General features: G+C 39.9%; 1 protein-coding gene across 6 annotated transcripts in view; it reads left to right on the top strand.

Annotated features, from left to right (window-relative positions):
• LOC115082067 (protein O-mannosyl-transferase TMTC4-like) overlaps nucleotides 1-24,520 on the top strand; it is an 84,117-nt gene that overhangs the window by 47,543 nt on the left and 12,054 nt on the right. For 5 of the 6 annotated variants that reach the window (XM_029586328.1, XM_029586329.1, XM_029586332.1 and 2 more), the window contains 7 exons: nucleotides 2,181-2,352; nucleotides 2,481-2,612; nucleotides 5,838-5,917; nucleotides 6,848-6,955; nucleotides 7,481-7,622; nucleotides 14,884-14,998; nucleotides 23,408-23,520. In XM_029586328.1, the coding sequence (XP_029442188.1) occupies nucleotides 2,181-2,352; nucleotides 2,481-2,612; nucleotides 5,838-5,917; nucleotides 6,848-6,955; nucleotides 7,481-7,622; nucleotides 14,884-14,998; nucleotides 23,408-23,520 (862 nt within the window). The remainder of the gene's footprint in view (nucleotides 1-2,180; nucleotides 2,353-2,480; nucleotides 2,613-5,837; nucleotides 5,918-6,847; nucleotides 6,956-7,480; nucleotides 7,623-14,883; nucleotides 14,999-23,407; nucleotides 23,521-24,520) is intronic. The other variant, XR_003854065.1, reaches the window with a different exon arrangement.

The following is a 24,520-nucleotide window of genomic DNA, read 5'->3' as shown; positions in this document are numbered from 1 at the left end:
CCCCTCTGAGCCCAGTCATTGCAGTCACAGTCCTCAGCCTGGGACCATGCACAAAAGCTTCCTGCAGTAGTGGGTTCTGCCATTAGGTGTCACTGTTGTGTGTTGACTGGAACATCCTCCCCACCATGGACTGAGAATGCCGCCTCCCCCAAAAGGGAAGGTTAATTTTTTTTGTATAACGTTAAGCAAATGTTTTATGTAAATATTATGTGTGGAACCGTTTCTTGTGGTTGAGTTAGGACTTGAATGATGGTTGTGAGTGAGAGGATATATGCAAGTGTTTGTTCTACTAAAGCATGCATGGAGACTGAGAATGTGGTGGTGAGCTGAGTTTGAATAGGAGGGGGCATTTGTGCTGTGTGAGTGTTATAATCCTTGTCTAAGATCAGGATCTAGCAAAGCACTTTTAAAATGAGGAGTATAGAGAAAGCAATCCTCTCTTGTTTAAAACAGTTTTTACCTTGCACAAATCAGTAAGTGTTTTTGTTTTAGACAAAATAAAGTTTTGTAACCTTTCCTGTGATGGAATAACCTATAAAGGCACAGAGACAAGGCCAATTCTAATCTCACGATTCAAACAAGAGAAAAGGCCAGTAATTAAAGACTTCTCCTTCAAAAATCAATCCTCCAGTGACATCAGAAGTATGCAGTGCTAAACCTTGAATCTGTTCTTATGCCGCGCTGTGGGCTCTATACATAGTCATAATGCACTATTAAGCAAATCATTTCCCACTGAAGATTAGAAACACTTATCAAGTCATAAATCAATACAAAAAAAAACAAACAATTGGAAAGTACTTATCCTCAACAGAGCCAACATGTCTTCATCTGTTGATGTGCACAGAAAGGACCTGATTCCATGATGTTTTGCCACATCTGTGCCTGCTTCAGGGGTCACCAAAAGGATTTATGTAAACTAAGGACAAAAAAATAAATAAATGAATATTGTTTTAGAGTCTGAAGTTTTTCCTGTAGTGCTTTCATTTTTTGTGACATCTGGTAGCTGCTATCCTGACTGGTTGGGTATGCATACTTTGTATGTCAGGGCTTTTATAAAGTTGTTGAAGGCGTTTTTTGTTTGAGCTATTGAGACATCATATATGTTATGAGTTAAGTATGTGTTTATGATTATGTGAACTTAATGGTTTGTTACTTTTTTGTATTGATATTTTTTTTGCCCTTTCTTAGATAAGTCCTGTTAGTGACCCCTGAAGCAGGTACAGTTATGTCCATACTTTTTTGGGAACTTTCCAGGTACTTATGGCCTGGATTGGCCACTGTTGGAAACAGGATGCTGGGCTTGATGGACCCTTGGTCTGACCCAGTATGGCATTTTCTTACGTTTTTGGTGATGTCGTCCTTTTCGTGCTCTGTTGAGAAGTACTTTTCAATTATTTTCTGTTTTGATTTAAGACTTGATATGAGTTTCTAGTCTTGATTGGTAAATGATTTGTTTAATAGTGCATGACTGTTTAGAGCCCATAGAGCAGCATAAGACAAATTCAAGCTATAGCACTGCATACTTTTGATAGCACTTGCGGGAAGATTTTTCAAGAATTTAAGACTTTGATTATTGGTTTTTTCTATTTTTATGTATAAAATGATAGAGTGAAGTAGCACAGTTTGTTTCAGCTTGGCTTGCTGATTTATCCACGAGAAGAAAAAAAATCAGTCCCATACACTTAAATCAGAGCTGCACAACATTGGCGTCACTGGAAGGATTATAGACGGCAAATTAAATTTCTGTATGGGTCTCAGTAAGCCATCTGTGGCAGACCACTTACTGTATGTCTCAAATCTTTTTTTAGACTCTTCCAAATGTTTTTTCACCATCCCAATTCTCTCCTAAAAGTTAAGTTGTGGGTTTTTTTTTTTACCACAGTTGCTATTTGTTGAAACTTGAATATTCCAAGATACTTTTTCTCCAGAATCGAAAAAGATTAGGAATGAATTAACCTCTTTGTTTAAAAAAAAAGTATATGTAGGTGAAATATAGACATGAAATGGAAAGAAACGTATACTTTGTAAAAGTTCATGTATATGTTAAATATGGATAGATATTGTGTTGAATTTTATGTTAAAATAAAGAATTTTGTGCCGTATATGTTAGAATAATACATTCCTTCACTTTATCATTACTACTAATTTCTATCTTAAGATGCTTATTTTATCATTTACAGAATTCTTTCATTGGGACTGGGATTTCTCACAATCCCCTTTCTTCCTGCAAGTAACTTGCTCTTTCGTGTAGGATTTGTTATTGCAGAGAGAGTCATCTACCTCCCCAGTGCTGGATACTGCATGCTACTTACGTACGGATGCAGCATATTAAGCAGACAAGTCAAAAACAAGGTATTTAAAAAGCAAGTAACGAAGGGAGAAAAGATGATTATCTACGTATTTGCTTTGACAACAGGTAAAGTTGTCCTTGTCAATAAAGTTATCTGAATTTGATACTGAACATGTCTTCTTTCTTCAAGAAACTTATTGCTGCGGCTGTACTAGGAATTGTGTTCACAAATACGCTGCGCTGCATTATCCGCAGTAACCAGTGGAGGTCTGAGGAGCAGCTTTTCAAGAGTGCCTTGCCTGTGTGTCCTCTCAATGCTAAAGTAAGTGAAGCATTTTCCAAACATTTCATTATTTCACGTGTCAAAGCAGTCGTGACCTGTTTCTCTGGCGTGACACTCACGGATTGTTCTGCTGGAACAAGCGTCCGAGCACCCGGTGCAGTAAATTTCCAAGTTATTGTTAGTTACCCGCGGTATGCAGACAACCTGTACTGCCGTAGGTCGATGAGGACACGAAGCACTATTTATTGGGAGGTTTTTTTTTTCCAGTTTATACCTTCTTAAAGATGTTGAACATAAGAAATTGCCATGCTGGGTCAGACCAAGGGTCCATCAAGCCCAGCATCCTGTTTCCAACAGAGGCCAATCCAGGCCATAAGAACCTGGCAAGTACCCAAACACTAAGAAGATCCCATGCTACTGATGCAATTAATAGCAGTGGCTATTCCCTAAGTCAACTTGATTAATAGCCATTAATGGACTTCTCTTCCAAGAACTTATCCAAACCTTTTTTGAACCCAGCTACACTAACTGCACTAACCACATCCTCTGGCAACAAATTCCAGAGCTTTATTGTGTGTTGAGTGAAAAAGAATTTTCTCTGATTAGTCTTAAATGTGCTACTTGCTAACTTCATGGAATACTTAGCATGTTGCACCCTGATCTCATGGTTTCACATGGTTTTGAAATCTAAGGGGGCAATTTTCAAATCTACATTCATTAATGTAAAGTCCGGGAGTATTTTCACCTGTGGGCTTTGTACCACTTTTCAAAGGAAAAATATAAGCATTGCTTTCCCTTTGAAAATTATCTTGGGAAAAAGTACTTGCACAGATTTGCACCCGCTTTTTCTGTGGATATTTTTTACCTTGCAAATAATGTGCATAGTTCAAAAACTGTATCTATGCATTCATTAAAGTAGTAAAACCTATTGATGGCACATTGTAACAGTTTTCAAAAACCCACTTGCATGGGTGAAGTACATTTATACTTGTAAATCCCAGTTTTAAGCACATAAATGCTTTTGAAAATCAGGCATATTATTTCCTTCCTCCAACCTAAACACGCCCCTGTGAATGCCTACGTCTCACCGGCATGAAAGTAGGTGTGTTCTTTATCCCCAGTCAGGACTGGGCAGTTTTCAGCCAGATTGCTCACCTGAGTAAATGGCCTTTGAAAATTGCTTTCTTGTCTTTTGTCAGTACATCTGTGTTTTATTGCTTTATATCACATTTGTTTTAAAGGCCATTTATGCACATAAAATACCATTTTATGCATGTAAATGCTCTGTAGAAAATTTGCTGGCCTTTGCGTGAAAAAAGTATACATACAACTCGATCTCGTGCATACTTTGTACACACGAAAAAAAGGCATTCTGGGGAAAGGAGGTGGGAGAGTTCAGATTTACACAGATACTTTGATTTAAAAAAATATGCTATTACATCCACACGCGTGCCAAGAAAAGGTGTCATTTTGGGTGAGGGAGTTTGTGAACGTTCTCAGAATTTTCTAAGCAAAAGTAACATCTGCAAGTAAAAAGCACCTGCAGACTTTCCCATCTTGGAAAGCTTATCCACTCTGGGGATAGTTTTGTATCTGCCTGCGGCGGTATGAAGTCCGAGGATAAGAGACATACGTTTTCAACTGCACTCGTACTTTGCATTGAAAATGACAATGCTAATTTCTGTCTGTGTAGTTTTCCTAAGAAAATTTAGGCAAGTACTTTTGGATATTTAAAAGTTCACACGAAAGTGCCAACCTCTCCCTAAGGCTCGCCCTGGGAATCCTTTCCCTGCTGTTACAGGTGAACTTACCTGTATAGAAGGAGGGCAACTTTCTGTGGCTGAAGCATTGCTTCACCTGTGGAAATTAGTCTTAAAATGACCTTCCCTGTGTCTGTATTGTTTTCCCCTCTCCCCCAATCAAATATTCAGTTCACTTACTTGGCCACTTGAAACACGGAGCATTGAAATTAATATGGAGATGCTTTATTATGTTGTTTTTGTTGGGGGGTGGGGTTGTGGATTTTTTCTGTTTACTAAATATATAGGTCAAATAGCATGCCAAATCTATTACACATTTATTTAGGGCATCTGGAAATTTGAATAGGAAAGTTTTGAGGAAAAATGAGAGAATATTTGTATGGGAAGTTTTTCCAGAAAATTTTCCACATCAGAATTTAATGGAAATTCCACATTTCTGACTATTGCTAGGTCTTCCGTTATTGCCCCGTCTATGATTATTATGAGCCTTATTTCTTCCCTCATTTCTGCTTGTGAGGATTGTTAAGCAAACCTTCACTCTGTGGAGTCAGAAAACACACCGAATCCAAACTTTCTTCTTGCACTTTCACTTTATTAATATTGACCAGCACTTCAAGCATAATAACGACTGCCTGCCTTCTCCTGGAGACACAGGGGCCATCTGATCCCAGCTGGGCTTACACTCTTATTCCCCTTCCAGCTGGGTCCTGCCCAGACAGCTCTCTCCCTCTGAAGGAGCTAAGGTGCTCCAGGCTAACAGCCTGGTCCCGCACATGTAAAAAAGAGGGAAAACAGGGTCACTTCATTACGTACCCCTTGGAACGAGCGTTTTCCACTCAGCCTGGATCCCATGCAAGGGAAGTGCTTCATGTCTTCATCTGGCCTCTCCCCCGCTAGGATTGGGATGGGGGTTCTCAGGTCAGACTCACTCCCACACATTAAAGTTACCTTCGATATCCATATTAGTACCACCCAGTGTCCGCCCATAGTCCTGTAATTGATTCCATCGTTGACTTGGGGTTAAATTCCTCCCCAGCGGGATTCTTTGGACTGGCTGAGGGATTTGTAGTGAATATCCGTCACTCTTCTTTCCAGTGACTTGTGACTCCTCTGCAACATCATGGTCGCCCCCCCACTCTGGTGATTCCCTCCTGCCTCTCGTTGACTCCTCCTCAGTGCCACCACGCATTGTCTCCTTTGCAACCCCTTTGGCTGGGGTCTCTACGATCCCTCTCTTAGGGATGTGGGCCTCGAGGACCAGATGTGAATATCCATGTGTTAGACACCCGCCCAATTTTCAAAGTCAACTTTAGCATTTAAACTTGTGTTTGAAAATCAAACACCTTTTGTACAGGTTTGAAAGTACTCGCACAAATCTGCAGTTATTCACCCTACTGAAATCTGGACCATAAAGTTTACAATCTCCTGTGTATGTGCAAAAACAAATTACCTGTTTGGTAAATCTGAAAGGAAAATGTATACAAATTGTGATTTGTATCTTCAGGTGCACTACAATGTTGGGAAAAATTTGGCTGATAAAGGCAACCAAACAGCTGCTATTAAATATTACAGGGAAGCTATAAGGTATTTATCACTTCATTGATTCATTGATCTTTCTTCAGAAATATATTGGAAACCAGAATGTTTCTTCCTTTGAAAAACGTGTTTTGAAAGTTTAGAAACTTTATTATTTTTCTTTATTTCTTGGATTTCGCTTTAAATTTCTCTGTCTCCCCCCACATTTCCTTTTAACATATGGGGTTGAAGGGGTATTTCCTATGATTAACAGATGTTTGCATTTCCATTAATATTTTGTAAACCTCCATTTTCTGATGCAAGAGTCGTCTTGTTAAATATGTTAAGAACATAAGAACATGCCATACTGGGTCAGACCAAGGGTCCATCAAGCCCAGCATCCTGTTTCCAACAGAGGCCAATCCAGGCCATAAGAACCTGGCAAGTACCCAAAAACTGTCTATTCCATGTAACCATTGCTAATGGCAGTGGCTATTCTCTAAGTGAACTTAATAGCAGGTAATGGACTTCTCCTCCAAGAACTTATCCAATCCTTTTTTAAACACAGCTATCCTAACTGCACTAACCACATCCTCTGGCAACAAATTCCAGAGTTTAATTGTGCGTTGAGTGAAAAAGAACTTTCTCCGATTAGTTTTAAATGTGCCCCATGCTAACTTCATGGAGTGCCCCCTAGTCTTTCTACTATCCGAAAGAGTAAATAACCGATTCACATCTACCCGTTCTAGACCTCTCATGATTTTAAACACCGCTATCGTATCCCCCCTCAGTCGTCTCTTCTCCAAGCTGAAAAGTCCTAACCTCTTTAGTCTTTCCTCATAGGGGAGTTGTTCCATTCCCCTTATCATTTTGGTTGCCCTTCTCTGTACCTTCTCCATCGCAATTATATCTTTTGCAATGAAAAATGTGTTTTGAAGGAAATGGAGAGCATGTAATGAAATGAAGTGTGTTTTTACCTGTCTTTTCTTAATATTTAAGGTTGAATCCCAAGTATGTACATGCCATGAACAATCTTGGAAACATTTTGAAAGAAAGAAATGAGCTCCAGGAAGCAGAAGAGCTGTTGGCCCTAGCTGTACAAATACAGTATGTGGAATAAACAAAAATAGCTTTTTAAAAAAAGATAATTGATTTCATTTTAGGTGATGTTTAATTATATATACATATTTTTATTTTTTTTTAATTGTAAATAGATTTGATTTTAATTGGATATTGTGGTATATTAAGAATTTACATGAACAAAACTAAAACTGAGCTAAAATAAGGACATCGGAGAAATGCGTGCACTTTTGGGTGGCCTTCTACAACATGAAGCAAGAATGCCTTATACAACGATTGTGTCTGTCCATCCGTCTGTGTCCTATTATCGGACGATAAACCACACAAATGAGATGCAATGTGAGAGTTTATACATAGAAACCATGAATACGATGATTGCAATATTATTGGTTTTGTTTCAGATTAAGTGCACTTTCGCATTTTTATGCGCTGTCCGTTTTTTGGTCTGGGATATAAGAATATCACTTCCGCGTGTATTGTTAATGAAGGACATTTTCCATACTTGTTAAATTTGAAGTTTGTTTTTCTGATGTATGTTTCTAAATTTGCTAGGCCAGATTTTGCCGCTGCATGGATGAATCTAGGAATAGTACAGAACAGCTTGAAAAGATTTGCCGAAGCTGAGAAAAGCTATTGGACGGCAATAAAACACAGAAAAAAATATCCAGACTGTTACTACAACTTAGGCCGTTTGGTGAGTTTTTAATTTAACTGTTGTTTCCAGTCAAAATAGAAGGGTATTTTCTAAAATCTTAGCAATGGTTAGGTTTCAAGGGGTCCGTATTTCAGCGCGTTAACTGAATAAACACCAGGATTTAAAAATTCCCACTTGCTGAACACCTCCAGTTTATCCGGCTGAGTAATTGGCTTTATGGATTTTAACCAAACGACCAAGAGGCGTTCCAAGGGCATTCTGAGGGCAGAGCTGAGTTAACCAGCGAAGTTAGATGGAAAGCTTTAGGACTGCATGAAAGCAGTCCTAGGGTCAGCCAGATAAACCCCTCTGGCTAATTTGCCAATGTGAGGCTGTTCTCAGCGGCTCACCCGTGCCACTGAATATACGCTATAAGTTAGCCAGATAAGTTTATCCGGCTATTATATGTAATCCTCACCGCTGGATATTGCCTTTTCTGCTCCAATAGATTGGGACAGTCTTGGCAGTAGGTGGTTATAATTAATCTCTTGTCATAGAGAGGAAAGAAAATTCATGATAAAAAATCTGTAGGAACATATTCAGCTAAGATTTTACCTCTAATAAGGAAAGAAAGCCCACTTAAAGCTGCTGATCATGTGCTTCTGTGGAAAGTAAAGAAATGTAATAAAGAAGACGATTGTCTGTAGTGTTACTAACCTCTGTATGTCCTAACGTTTAAAAACATTATTTTCAAAAGAAACCAGTGTCATCAGTACTTTTTATTGAGAGAGAAATATTATTTTTTAACATTCTTGTAAAAGAGAAATGAGAATTTATTTATTTTTTTTTAACTAAAACTTAAAATACCCTAGCAGGTAGTAAAGAAGGTTACCCTACCTGTCTCGGGCTTTCATGCTGAATGTCTGGGTGTGTACGGGTGAATTCCTTGTACTGTGATTAGACGGCCACCTGTCAGTAAGTGTGTCTGTGCAGATAACCCGTGTTATTTCACCCTCCTTTGACTTTATAATGGCTGTTTTCTTCTTTTATATTCCAGTGATCTTTGCTTTGTTCTCCTTTAGCATAAAATAGTTTGTTGCCATAGAAATACCATTCTACCCCAAAATTTGATCTCACTGGCTTCCCCTCGGGCTGCAGCTATTATCAGCTGGTCTTTAATTTATAAGATTCCTGCTATTTTCTTGGAAGCGCTGCCTTGTTTGAAGCAGTGTCAGAAGCCAAATGTTAAACTGTTATATACACGCAGACGGCTTCATAGCGTGTTCATTTTTATGTCCTTCACAGCTTCTTTGCCCAGAGTGACCTTTGGCCTCTAGCTCACTTGCCTTTCTGCCCTCTCCTAGCAGGTGCCCTTCGTTGCAGCTCTGTACTGTCAGTTTAGGAGGGCAAGCAAAGGGAAAGGATCTGGGTGTCATCGTAGACAATACTTTGGGAACCCTTGGCATAGTGTGTGGCGGTGGTCAAAGAAGCAAACAGAATCTTAGGAATTATTAGGAAACAGAAAATGTCAGAATACCTTTATATCGCACCTGGAGAACTGTATGCAGTTCTGATTCCCTGCATCTCAAAAAAGACATAGTTGTACTGGAAAAGGTATAGAGAAGAGCAACCAAAATTGTAAAGGGGATGGAACAATTATCCTATGTAGAAAGGCTAAAGGGATTATAGGGCTGTTCTGCCATCTCTTCTCCAAGCTACGCTATGATAGAGGTCTTTAAAATCATTAATGGATCAGAAAGAATACATTATTTACTCTCTTAGAAAATATAGAGACAAGGGGGCACTCCATGAAGTTAGCAAGTAACACATTTAAAACAAATAGCAGAAAATTGTTTTTCACTCAATGCACCATTAAGCTCTGGAATTCATTTCCAAAGGATATGATGAAGGCAGTTGGTGCAGCCTCGTTTAAAGAAGGTTTCGACAAGTTCCTGAAGAAGTCCCTAGGAAAGTCATCGTTTATTGCCGAACATTAGCAATATGGGATGTGTTTACTGTTTGGGATTTTGCCAGGTACTTATGACCTGGATTAGCCATTGCTGGAGACAGGATATACTGGGCTTGATGGACCCTAACGTAACACAGTCCGAAAGAGACACAATGCATCGTCTTCCAATGAGATTGTTAACTCAGCATTTATTTCTAAGAGGGGTGCTAGATCGTGCCACAAACATCAGCCATGTTGAACAGCCCTTTATTTTAGATCAGGGTTCTTAGAGTGGGAAAGGATGGAGTTGGAACAGATATTTATGGTATTGTGCATTTCATACTTTGAATGCTTTTTCATATTTGTACATATTATGTGCTTTTATGTACATTTCTTTTAAAGAATTTTATTAGTAGAAAGCTATGCATTGAGCTCTGTTTAATATATATATATATGCTAGTTGCTTCTGGTAATTTGTATGTGTGTGTATCACTGTCATGTTGCACTGTACAGTTTTGTGTGAATGATCTCGTGTTTCTCTATTTCATGTTTAGGGTTCAGCACAACACCGTGCTGGTCTTTACACGTATATTAATGTTTATACACAGCTGTAATGTTAAAGTGTCCATTTATTTTATGTTTATACATTAAGAAAACAAGGGAACATTTTTAAAGAGAATTCAAGATCAGTGCTCTTGTTTTTTGCTCATCTCGTATGAGGTTTTCTTTTTCCTTAAGTAGTCGAGAACTTTAAATACTAGAGATGTGAATCGGAACCAGAATCGGATCCGATTTCAGTTCCGATTCACATCTCTATTAAATACTACTGTTGTCCAATGTCTTACCAGTAGGTCCTGAGTAACCCATGCTGAAATAAGTCAAAACCAGTTTGGGGCACACTTAGGGAGGGGGGGGGGGGGGGGGGGATCATGCAAATGTGGAATCAGATATTGAAACGAATTGTAAAGGGATGAGTTTTACTTAAATTCAGCTAAGGGGGGGCGGGGACCAGACAGGAAGAGCCTAAATCACATTAAGCAAATGCAATAGATATTGAGAGACTTAGGATGCCTGAAGATGAGTTTTATTCCCTTCAAAAGCTAAAAGAAATGAGGTATCTGTGTTACCTTGTGTTATGTAAGCATGAGGTAGGAGCTGCTCAAAATGCCAAACAGCTGTTGCCATGGCAATCCAAGCATGACCTGGGTAAAGAAGCTTGTGAGCTCGCCAGGGAAGAGCAGTGTCGGCGGAGCCAGATGTGACCCCCAAGTTGCACAGATCTGCAATAAATTTAAGGAAGCAGAACAACACTTAAAATATCTGCACGGTGCCCTCAAATGCCAAACATGAATGGAGCTTCAGAAAAACACATGGCATATAGAGACTCCTCTAAAGTAGCTCCTTCCAGCAAGTCAAAAAGTCATGAATGTGGCAACGTAGGAAGTTACAAGTTTAAAATTACAACCCCCCCCCCCCCCCCCTAAATCAATGCTGAGAATTGACTGAGGCGGACCTGCACAGCTATAGCCCTGGTGACACGGTGCCAAAACAGCTTCGGCTGCCTCAATAGTGAAAAAAAATTAAAGAAACGGTAAAAGAACACCAGATTTTGAATTGGTTGCATGAATGGATATATATAGAGCCCGCGACTCCGTTTTGGGAACGGGGCACAATGGGCGCGAGCGGAAGGCAGCAAAGTCGAGGGAGGGAAGAAGGAAATGACGTGTCGGGGGAGGGGAGGGAGGCGCGGCGTTTGGTTAGCCGGGGCCGGGCCTTAAACTAGGAAGACATGTGGCGGCAACCCCCACTTCACTGCCCGGCGCAGACTGAATCAGCGTTCCCAGCCGCCCTCCCATTACTACTGTACCTTAGGGGACCCCTTAGATACCTGTCGCAGGTGACCAGCGCATTAGCTAGGCCTGTCGGGATTATACCTCTCGCCTTAGCAAGGGCCAGCGGCCCGGGAGCACGTGAGCAGGCAGAGACTATGAGCGGGCCAGCAGCCTAACAGGTTAGGACCCCGACCCTCGACGGCCTAGAGGGTGGGGGCGTGAAAGGGGGGCACTGAAGGTGTTCGACCGTAGACCCTGACTTCCACGGTCAGGTCGCGGGAAGCCCCATCCTATGATGACGCTGTGGCTACGACGGCCCTGGTGTCTGCAACGTTACCACGGCTTCTACGGCCGGGGTTCCAACGTTCGCCAGCGGCAGTGCTGGCTCATCGCTTGCTAGTGGGGCGCTGGGCACCAGGAGTTAAACCTATATATATAGGTTTATATGGGGCGCTGGTCACCAGGAGTTAAACCTATATATATAGGTTTATATGGGGCGCTGGTCACCAGGAGTTAAACCTATATATATAGGTTTATATGGGGCGCTGGGCACCAGGAGTTAAACCTATATATATAGGTTTATATGGGGCGCTGGGCACCAGGAGTTAAACCTATATATATATAGGTTTATATGGGGCGCTGGGCACCAGGAGTTAAACCTATATATATAGGTTTATATGGGGCGCTGGGCACCAGGAGTTAAACCTATATATATAGGTTTATATGGGGCGCTGGGCACCAGGAGTTAAACCTATATATATATATAGGTTTATATGGGGCGCTGGGCACCAGGAGTTAAACCTATATATATATAGGTTTATATGGGGCGCTGGGCACCAGGAGTTAAACCTATATATATAGGTTTATATGGGGCGCTGGGCACCAGGAGTTAAACCTATATATATATATAGGTTTATATGGGGCGCTGGGCACCAGGAGTTAAACCTATATATATATAGGTTTATATGGGGCGCTGGGCACCAGGAGTTAAACCTATATATATATAGGTTTATATGGGGCGCTGGGCACCAGGAGTTAAACCTATATATATATAGGTTTATATGGGGCGCTGGGCACCAGGAGTTAAACCTATATATATATAGGTTTATATGGGGCGCTGGGCACCAGGAGTTAAACCTATATATATATAGGTTTATATGGGGCGCTGGGCACCAGGAGTTAAACCTATATATATATAGGTTTATATGGGGCGCTGGGCACCAGGAGTTAAACCTATATATATAGGTTTATATGGGGCGCTGGGCACCAGGAGTTAAACCTATATATATATAGGTTTATATGGGGCGCTGGGCACCAGGAGTTAAACCTATATATATATAGGTTTATATGGGGCGCTGGGCACCAGGAGTTAAACCTATATATATATAGGTTTATATGGGGCGCTGGGCACCAGGAGTTAAACCTATATATATAGGTTTATATGGGGCGCTGGGCACCAGGAGTTAAACCTATATATATAGGTTTATATGGGGCGCTGGGCACCAGGAGTTAAACCTATATATATATAGGTTTATATGGGGCGCTGGGCACCAGGAGTTAAACCTATATATATAGGTTTATATGGGGCGCTGGGCACCAGGAGTTAAACCTATATATATATAGGTTTATATGGGGCGCTGGTCACCAGGAGTTAAACCTATATATATAGGTTTAACTCCTGGTGACCAGCGCCCCATATATTAGCCTTAGGTTAAGGAATGTTGTGTTTAATTTATATAGGTTATTCCCTAACTGTTTATACATTGGTGTTTCAATAATGAGGCATTTTGCATGGTTTTCAAAGATAGTGCTATTAGCATTTCAAGTGGGTTTAATGTAGAAGAATTGAAGGTATATACAGTAAGCCTATGTTTTACCTGGAAGCTATCAAGGAATTGACTGCTCTGTCAAATGCTTTGAAATTCTGTGGTCCATATTCAAACGTACTTAGCTGGATAAGTGACAAATGCTGAATACTGGCTATGTTCAGTGGCCACCTCTTACCCAGATAAGTAGTTACCTGCATAGTCAGTGGGCAGGCAGTGGATGTAACTGGGCAGCACTGCTTATCCAGCTAAGTAGTGATATTAAGACTTACCCAATTAAGTTAACAAGATTGCTCCGTAGCAAGTCTAAACTTAGCTGGATAAGTCTTATCCAGCTAATTTATTTATCCAGCTATGTCTGAATATCAACCTCAATAATTTGAGAATTAAGACTTCAGTTTTTGACCAGGTATTTGTTATGCCTTCATGTTTGTGTGTGAGATTGAACAAATTGCAGGTATTTTAACCACTGTGACCTCACAAGATTGTAAGCTCAGCACCTGATTAACAAGAACTCTTGAACAGGATACATACTCAGAACCAATGGATTGGCGACCTTATGTTGGATAATGACTGTTCTGTTTTGTGTTTTTTGTATGATGGGGAAAGAGCACACCCTGATCTTAATAATCTACTTATACTCTGGAGAAACTTGAGTATGTAAACAGAAATCTGAGCTAAGAGTTGCGCAACACCAACAATAACCACTAGGTCTCATTTTTACGAAGTAGCTTTTTGCATTGGAGAGACTTTTAATGAAATATACTGCTATTAAATAATACTAGCACATTTTATAATGGATTGTCAAAAATGATTCTATTTCCTAAACTCAGAAGATATCTTCTTTTGTTATATAGTTCAGTTGCAGTTATATTTGTATGTGTTCATATGCTATAATACAGTGGGCCCAATATTGAAAGGTCTCTGGCTATCTAAGTAGTCAGCTAAAACATCTGGCTGTGCTGCTGAATATACCCGGATAAATTCTAGTTAGCCAGATAAATCAGATTCAGATAATTTTAGACCTATTATTGAGCAAATCTTATTCACTTAATTGGATAAATCCGAATATCGGCATTTATCCAGTTAAGTTAGCCAGATAAGTAGCCCCCCCCCCCCCCAATATGTCCATTACTCGCCCTTACAGCTATCTACTTGGCCAGATAAATACTTATCTGGCTAAGTGGCAGCCATTGAACATACTTGGATATTCAGCGGCCACTACGTAGCTGGATAAGTATGGATTTATCTAGCTAAGGGCTGGATTTACTAATTCCGCCGGGCTCTTTGAATCTCGTGGTAACAGGGGGCGGGGGCCAAATAACCACACCATAAAAGGTGTACTTATTCAGCGCGAAACTGGCAGCGAAAATGCAGCGTACCTTTCGCTGTTGGCGAAGTCTTCACGGCGTCAACCCCGGTGCTGCACAGACTCCTCTTCCAGGGTTGACGCTGCCCTGACCCCGCCCCGATCTTGGTATCGCATGCGATAAGGGACGTTTCACGTGTGGAACATCCCTTATCGCGTGCGAGCTGCTTGGAAAATGACCCCCTAAGTAGCATTAAATATAGGCCTCAACAATGTTGTCTTCTCACTTGCCTTATAAGAGGGACCACGGAAAACTGAACATTGGAAGTTTGTTATATGTACAGAAGAATAGAAAAGGAAAAGTTATTCATGTTAAAAGTTTCTGTTTTGCATTCTTTGCTTTTAGTATGCAGACTTGAATCGTCATTTAGATGCTCTTAATGCCTGGAGAAACGCCACAGTTTTGAAACCTGAACATAGTTTGGCTTGGAACAACCTGATTATATTGCTAGATAATACAGGTATTGTGTTTTCTGTCAAACTTTATTTTTATTGAGCAAAATACCATAGAGAAAAATAGAAGCAACATAAATTTTGTGCAGATTAGTATAGATTAGTAGTCGAATAGGTATAATAAAGAACAAAACTTATACATATACAAATTCTTGTACATAAATACTTTACAATTTTCTCTGGTTGTCTTAAAATAACTGTTATTGACGCTTTCACGTAATCCAAGATAGGAAGTCAAATAGAATGGAATACATGTGCATTATCCTTAATTTACAATATTAAATTCCATCTCTAGCATGTACCATTCTTTAATACGGGGAAGGATGGTCTAATACATTTCCACTTTGATGAAATCATTAAATATTGCAGCCAAAACAAAATCATTTTCCAAACTGTTTTATTATTAAATATATTATACGTAGAATTAAAACAGCAACCCAAGAGTACCAAAGAGTAATCCATTGGCAACCGAAAACCAATGATGTGATGAATTATTTTATTAATAAAATAAAGCACAAAGTAACTCCTTACTTGAACAGTATTACAGAGGAAGAACCACAAAATATATACTTAAAAACTTACCAGTTGTTCAGTTTCATAGGGAGAAAAAAATTATATTCACAAATAGTACTTTTCATATTAAAAAAAAAAAGGGGGGGGGGGGGGTAGGCCTAGCAAAGCTGGCATCAGCACATTCAATGCCAGCATTCGTATGTATCCACCTTCTATATATAAAAAAAAGTTCTTTAAAAGGCACTATCTGGAAGGTAATTTTCTTTCTCATGAAATAGCACAATTGATTATACATTTTGAGCTGCATATTTTGTGGTATATTGGTGGATTTTATTTAGACAAAGCACAACTTCTAATGGCAGATGTTTAGTAGCACCTTGTTCCTCTGCCAAGAGTGAAAAATCTCTCTTTATTATACTGTAACTTCCACTATACATAAGAACATAAGATTTGCCATACTGGGTCAGACCAAAAGTCCATCAATCCCAGTATCCTTTTTCCAGCAGTGGCCAATCCAGGTCATAAATATTTGGCAGAATCCAAGGGTTGATAGATTCCCTTCTGCTTGGATAAGCAGTGGATTTCCCCAAGGCCACCTTAATATAATGGTTTATGGACTTATTTTCCAGGGGCTTGTCCAAACCTCAGCTACACTAACAAATTTTACCACATCCTCTGGCAGCAAATTCCAGAATTTAATTATTTGTTGAGTAAAAAAAAATATTTTCTCCTATTTGTCGTAAATGTTTTATCCAGTAAGTTAATTGTGTATCCCCTAGTTTTTGAAAGAGTAAACAACCAATTTGTGTTTACCCATTCTACCACACTCATCATTATAAACACCTCTATCATATCCCCCTCAGCCGTCTCTTCTCCAAGCTGAACAGTCCTAACCTCTTTAGTCTTTCCTCATAGGAGAATCGTTCCAACCCTTTTATCATTTTGGTCGCCCTCCTCTGTAATTCCACTGTGTCTTTTTTGAAATACAGTGACTAGAACTGCACACAGTACTCAAGGTGTGGACTCACCATGGAGAGATAGAGTTGTTATGACGCCCTTTGTTTTATTCTCCATTCCTTTCCTAATAATTCCCAGCATTCTATTTGCTTTCTTGGCCGCCGCCGCCACCATACACGGTGCAGAGGATTTCACGATGACATCTAGATCCTTTTCCTGGGTGGTGACTTCAGATATGGAACCTTGTATTGTACAATTACCATTTTGGGTTGCTCTTCCCTTCTGCATCACTTTGCCATTAGGATGCCAAGTATCACAAGGTCCTCCTGCAATTTTTCACAACTCTTGTGATTTAACAACTTTGAATAATTTTGTATCATCAGCAAATCTCTAGGTCATTTATGAATTTGTTAAAAAGCTGTAGTCCCAATACAGATCCCTGGGGCACTCCACTATTCACCTTTCTCCATTGAAAAATTGACCATTTAGCCCTCCTTTCTGTTTTCTGTCTTTTAACCATTTCTCGATCCACAATAGAATATTGCCTCTTCTTCATTTCCTTAAGTCTCTCCTCAGTTACTTTGTCAAATTATTTCTGAAAATTCAGATATATTATATCAACTGGCTCACCTTTATCCACATGTTTATTCATGCTTTCAAAAAAAAATGTAGCAAATTGCTGAGGCAAGACTATGACTATCTATGTGTTCAGTAATTTTGTTCTTTATAATAGCTTTAACCAATTTTCCCCATATTGATGTCAGGCTCACCAGTTGTAATTTCTTAGATTACCTCTGGATCCCTTTTTAAAAACTGGGGTCACTTTGGTCATTCTCTAGTGTTCCGGTTTCTTAGCTGATTTTAATGATAGTTTATAGATTACTAATAGTAGGTTTGTAATTTCATTTTTTCAGTTCTTTCAGCACTCTGGGATGTGTACCATCTGGTCCTGGTGATTTGCTACTCTTTCGTTCCTCAGTTTGCCCTGTTACATCTTCCAAATTCACTGAGATTTGTTTCAGATACTCTGACTCATCACCTTTAAATATCTCTCCTGGCATGAGTGTCTGCCTTTCATCTTCCTCAGTAAAGACCAAAGCAAAGAATTAATTTAATTTTCCCTTAGTGCCCTTTTTACCCTGGATCAGCTAATGGTAGATGTAGAAATTATGTAATCTATAAACTATTTAGGGCTTTAACCATATTTAAAAATCCCTGTCCAAACTTGTCTTTCCATTAACTTAAAAAAAAAATAAGCTCATTCAACTCTATTGAATATCTTTTTGGTGTCAATAGAGAGAAGAATGACTGACATGGCAGAAATGGGAGGAATAGCCTAGAAGTTAGAGCATCAGGTTGCAAACCAAGGAACCCAAGGTTCAAATCCTGCTGTGGAACATTTATTTATTTATTTATTTGTTTATTTATTTGTTTGAAATATTTCTTGCCTGCAGTATCTAAAACTTAAAAATTAAACATCCATAAAATATATTTTTAAAAAATGATAGACCAAGGTCAAAACAATAGACATCATAGACATTGGTGTACTAACAGAACAACAATTGCTAAGATTGTTATCAGACTGATCAGTCCTAGCTAAGATGTTAACTAAAAACACCTGATTAACTCTTGGTCCAGCACATACTAGTACTCCCCAAAGACCTGGACAAAGAATAACCTCTTTAATCTTTTTCAAAATGTTTTAATACAGAACTCAACTCTGAAACCCTCAGGCAATGCATTCCATAATGTCAGCGCTCTGCCTGCAAAGGTTCTTTCTCAGGTTTCACATATCTCAAGTGCCTGTGAGAAGGGACTCGGAGTACATTCTTTTTTTCTTGTGATCACAAATGGCAAAGTTGGAATATAAAGTCTTTAGAAGATTTAAGATGTGCAAATGCTGGCTCAGAGCCAAAGGTCCATCAAGCCCAGCATCCTGTCTCCAATAGAGGCCAATCTGGGCCACAAACTGCCAGCAGATCCCAAAGAGCGTATCAATTCCAGGTCCCAAATACACAAAGCACACAGCCTCCTCTCTCATACACACATGCACAGCCAGCGTCTTTCTCTTATATGTGATGCCAAAGCATTATGCATAATGATTAAAATAAGGAGGAGGAAAGCAAAAAGTTACAAAATAATTTCTCCCTCACTCCGGTTTTTTTTTTTCTCTCTCTGCACCTTCCAGTTCTCCTCTCTACATCCAGCCCAAGTGTGGATTATAGATTTCAGGGAGACTGTGGGGGAGAGAAGCAATGGTTACAGTATGGGCAACACACTTTACATAAAGCTAAATAAACGAGACCACTGACCATGTCTAGAATAAAAATAAAAAACATACATCATGAAAAACCTTCCTCAAATGTATCAGATAATTAATATGAACATAAAAAAACACTTTTACTTCTTTCTCCTTATATTGTTCTCTACTTTTTCATCTGGCTTTTCTTGACTCGTTTTTCCTGCTTTTCTTTCTATTTTTTACTTCTCTCTTTTATGACTTTTCTTCCTTTCTCAGCTCTCTCCCCTACAGCTGACATTTATCCTCCATTCCACTTCTCCCCATCTCTCTCTCTTCCATTACTTTACTTTTCTCATTCTATAGTTTCTCATCTATTTATTTACCTTTTCCCCCTGTATCTCCTTTCTTATTCTTCTGTCACATCAACCCAGCCCTTCTTCTCCAGTATCTCCCACCAATCAGCTTTCGCCTGCTTTTCTTTAACCCTTCCCAGCCTTTTATCTCTCTTTTATGCCATTTATCAATTTGCTCTGTTTCCTCTCACCTCTGTTCACCTTGCCTGTTATGCCTTCCTGGCTCGAGCCCGCACCCTCCTTATGACTTTCTCCCTCCCTGAGCCCTCCTATCTCACTCTCCCTTTCCTCCACAGTACCACCTCTTTTTCTCTCCCATATCCCTCTTCTCTCTCTCTTCTCCATCTCTTGTGCCTCTTCTGTTTCTCCCTTCCCTGTTACTCCTCTCTCTCCACCTTGTCCCCATGTGTGTATCTCCCTTTCATCCCCTGTACCCCATCCTTCCCTCCACGTCCCCTCTGTCTTTCCCCTCCCATCATGTCCCCCATATGTGTATTATCCTTTCTCTGCCCTTCCCCTTTTATCTGTGTCCCCGGTTTCTTTCCCTCGCCCTGTCTTCTCCCGGCACTGTCAGGTTAAGGGAGGGGGGCTGTTGCTGTGGAGATCTCAGAGCCATCTAATCACAGCACACAGTGAGGGAGGAGGGGGTTCATACAACACGTTAAACACCAATAATAACATTTTAAATCTAATCTTCCAGATAATTGGAAGCCAATGTAGGGAGCCACAAGATTGGAATAATAGGTATCCAACTTGGAGTAGCCACAATCGGCCACGCTGCTGCATTCGGAATAAGCTGTAGAGCTTGTGAGGTAATTGCTTGAAACCCAGGTACACCGTATTAAAATAATCAAGGCCATTGATCACCATGGCTTATACCTTTTGAGTGGAAATGATCTAATGGCAATAAGGGATGTAGGTTACGCAAAATGCACATCTTATAAAAAGCATTCTGTACAACTGTCTTAATATGTGGATGCAAGGGTAGAGTGGTATCAAAAATCCCATCCACATTTCTCATATTAATGGAAATTGGAAGCTGATATCCTTCAATCTACATAGAGAAGGAACATCCTTGCAGGGGAACTTAGCCAGATGCATAAGTTCAGTCTTTGTAACCTTGGACAAGTCACTTCACTCTCTATTGCCGCAGGTACAAACTTAGGGCCTGATGTACGAAGGCTTTTCTCCCATTCTGTGTCTGTGGGGAACAATGCTTAGCCAATGAGGGCCTTGTAAGGCCTCTGGGGATAGGGGAATTCCTACAGTATATGAATGTGAAGTGTCTTGCAAGGCATAATATAACTTAAAATGAAAAGATAAATATATACCAATGGCTTACAAAAGTATTCAACACCCCCCCCCCTCAAAGTCAACAGATTTGAGTAGATTACAAATAACACTTACACAAATGGTTCCAGATAGTATATTTATTGCAAACCAGTATGCTCTTAAATTACATTTTCAAAATCAAAATTCATTATTTCTCTGCATTTTGTTAAATAAAATTAAAAACTGAAAAATGTGGCTTGCATTGAGTATTTAACACCTGTGCTATGGAAGCTCCAAGTTGATAAACCAAAATGATAAACCTACAAATCCCTTTCAGTAAACATAGTTCCTCCAGACCTACTAGAGAAGCTTACAGAGACTCATCACTACATGTCCCCCATGCCAAAACCTCTCAACATATATCATTTAGAGACCGGGCTTTCTCTACAGCAGGACCAGCGCTATGGAACTCCATTCCTCCGGAACTTCGTCAAGAACCGTGCCTTCTAACATTCAGAAAAAGGCTTAAGACATGGTTGTTCAAACAAGCCTTTCCAGACCCTATTTGAATCGTATATTAATGACAAGCACAATCAGACATTCGTATAATACTGCAAATAACGGCTCTTACTGTTAAGTTCCTTTAGACTTTCCTCCACCCAGTTTTAACAACCTGTTTTATTGTAACTTCAGAGTTTTTTCATTTCACTTCTTACAGTTCTGTTCGGTTATTTATTTTAATTTACACCCTTTGTTTAATGCAAACCAGCATGATGTGATTCTAATCTTGAATGCCGGTATAGAAAAACGCCAAATAAATAAGTTTACACAGATGAAAGTTAGTTCCCTAACAATTGACCTCTACCTGTTAATTATTTTAAAAGGTCAGCTTTTCTGTATAAAAGACCCCCCCTAATTCCAGACCAACAAGCATTCTAAGGAAAAATAACCCTTCCTGTAGTTACACGATGTTAGGTTCCATATTAGGAGCTACCACCCAGGAAAAAGGCTTCATAGTGGATAACACATTGAAATCTTCGGCTTAGTGTGCTGCAGCAGTCAAAAAAGCAAATAGAATGTTAGGAATTATTAGGAAGGGAATGGTTAATAGAACGGAAAATGTCATAATGCCTCTGTATCGCTCCATGGTGAGACCGCACCTTGAATACTGTGTACAATTCTGGTCGCCGCATCTCAAAAAAGATATAGTTGCGATGGAGAAGGTACAGAGAAGGGCTACCAAAATGTTAAGGGGAATGGAACAGCTCCCGTATGAGGAAAGGCTGAAGAGGTTAGGGCTGTTCAGCTTGGAGAAGAGAAAGCTGAGGAGGGATATGATGGAACGGGTAAATGTGAATTGGTTATTTACTCTTTCGGATAATAGAAGGACTAGGGGGCACTCCATGAAGTTAGTAAATAGCACATTCAAAAGTAATTGGAAAAAATTCTTCTTCACTCAGCGCATGGTTAAGCTCTGGAATTTGTTGCCAGAGGATGTAGTTAGTGCAGTTAGGTTTAAAAAAGGTTTGGATCAGCGCCGAAGACAAGGTAAGGTGGAAATCTTCTACTTAATTCGGTCTCGAAGATCGAGGAGGAGCACAGGTCGGCTCTCGCTCATTCATATACACCTGCTCTCTCACACATACACACTCCCTCTTTCTCATAAATACATGCTGTCTCTCATGCACATGCTCACACACACACATTCCCTCTCTCTCATTCACATGCTCCCTCTCATTCACACACACATATACATACATACAAGTTCTCTCTCTCTCATTCACACCTGGGCCGTTCCCTCTCTTTTTCCTGGAGTCTGTGCTGGAGGGGGTGCAGAGGGGGGCCCCGTGGCTCACTGAGGTTGCTGGTGGGTGAGCTGGTGGCCTCGCAGCCTCCTGCTGGCGAGATGGGGTATACCAGTGGCCCTGTGGCCTCCTTCAGTCATCTGCCACCAGCAAGATGAGGTGCACTGGCAGCCCATGGCCTCCTCCAGTCTTTTGCTGCCAATGAGATGGGGTGTACCAGCGGCCTGCAGCCTCCTTCGGCAGATGGGGTGCACAGCAGCCTGTTAGTCCTTCTTTTTTTACAGCTGCCAAAGGATGGGGGGTCCATGGCGGTCTGTCGGGCCTTTTTCTTGGCGCAGGCAGTTCGCGGACCCCCTGGTAAGGTCTGGCTGACCCCTAGGAGTCCGCCAGACCACAGGTTGGGAACCACTGATTTAGTAGTTTAGCCACAAGTCTGGTGAATAGAAATCATCACCCATCCTAGAAAGTTTTACTAGAAGGTTCTGAAATGATCCTCCATTCCAGCACAAGACAGAGTCACATGGATCATCTGTGTGGCTCATTGCTCTGCTATAGCATCAAGAACATCTCTTACAGGTAAAGAGCGACACTCTGGTTGCCAAAAGAACTGCAGAAATGCTTGTATTCATCAGGGGCGTGGATTTTAACTTGCACCATGCTGTTGAAGTAATATGCAATCCAATTCTGATACTGTTGTTGGCGTGTGAACTTCATGAAAATAGTATGAGAATGCGTGAATGGGAGCTATGATGACTTTTTTTTAGAAAGAAGCATACATTTATTTATGTGAAGTACAAATATGCAGTATGCAAACTCCTCCGATGGAAGGAGAATCCTGTTATATTGAAATCTTAGTTTTATGTAGTTGCACTGTATATTGAATAATAATTACAATGTGAATGCACTTTATTTGTTATGGAAGGATTACATTAAAATATCTCCTATCGATGCTGTGCTATAGTTTGCAGAACTATTTGCAACAATTCAAGAGACCCTTGTTCAGATTTCCTGGAAGGCAAGGTAGGAGTACTTTATTGAAAAGACTCATTCAGGAGATAGGAGGAGAGTCGCCACTACAGGACGAAGTTCTAGCACTTCAGTGCTACAGAAAGGTTTAACCTCAAAAGAGGCTTCCATGTGAGTCCCTCATTCAGCAAAGCGAGCAGCAGCACCCAGGCAGGAAGGTCAGAATTGAAAAAAAGAGAGTATTAATTATAAAAACCATTTCCTATGTGAAACTTTCTTTTTGTATCTCCACCCCCTGCTTTCATTCAGGTAACTTAGCACAGGCAGAGGCAGTTGGCAAAGAGGCCCTGGAGTTACTTCCCAATGACCATTCGCTTATGTTTTCCTTGGCAAATGTACTGGGAAAATCCCAGAAATACAAGGTGTGTATTTTTCAACAGCTGATGATATCCAGCAAAAGACATAAAATGTATTTAGCATGCAAAAATGTTCTTACTTATTCTCAAATATCATTCTAATTTGTGAAGGTTTTTAAGATTTAACAAGGAACACTGCAATTACAAATTATTTTTAATACTTAACAATGTATGAGAAAACTATGAGATACTTATTCAAACGATTTGTCTGGCTGCATTTGCGATTTAGCAGGACAAAAAGTGAGATTTGAATTTCCCTCCATGTCAGCCACCTCTGACTTATGCAGGTAATTTCTTTTTGCCTGATAAAACTTAACTGATAAGTCATAGATGTTCTGCTGACATTTTGGAGTAGGCCAGACTTAACTGGATAATGCCAGTATTCATAAGTCTGGTCATGATACAAAGCAGTTCTAAAGTTATTTTAACCAAATATATTCAGTAGCATGGTCATGCCACTCAATATCTGGTTTAAGTTTATCTGGATATCTTGCTCTGTCTACTTATAGCTCAACATTGACTTCTCGTTTGCAAAGATTTGTATACATTTTTAAGACCTTAGTTCAGAGAGAGTTTAAAACAGAAGTTTATAGGCTTTAACTTCTGATTTTAATTAAATAGGTATCAAGCTAGTTTACTTATGAGTATGCAAATGAGTTATTTGTGGCAATAAGATCTGCCTCTTGAAGGAAGCGCAAGTATGAATCCACATCAGAGAATAATCCTGTCCCTGAAGACAAGCAAATCAGTTGGTAACATGGGACCATGTGTGGCCCCGACAGAATGGATATCTGGAGCTTTCTGGAAACGTGTCATTTTTTTCTTTATCCACTGATATCAAATGAGACATCAACGCTGCAGCCAAATTTCTCTCTCTTCAGCAGTTTTGGGGTTTTTTTTGCTTCAGTTTCAACCTCTCTTCCATAGTCAAGTTTTGCAGTAGTTTGAACATTTCTTTAATTTGTTTTTTTTACTTTACTGTTTCATTTTTTTCAGCATTACAGAC

The sequence above is a fragment of the Rhinatrema bivittatum genome, unplaced genomic scaffold, assembly GCF_901001135.1.
Source record: "Rhinatrema bivittatum unplaced genomic scaffold, aRhiBiv1.1, whole genome shotgun sequence".
NCBI lineage: Eukaryota > Metazoa > Chordata > Amphibia > Gymnophiona > Rhinatrematidae > Rhinatrema > Rhinatrema bivittatum.
The sequence above is the reverse complement of the archived record's forward strand: the minus strand, read 5'-3'. Positions and strand labels throughout refer to the sequence as shown.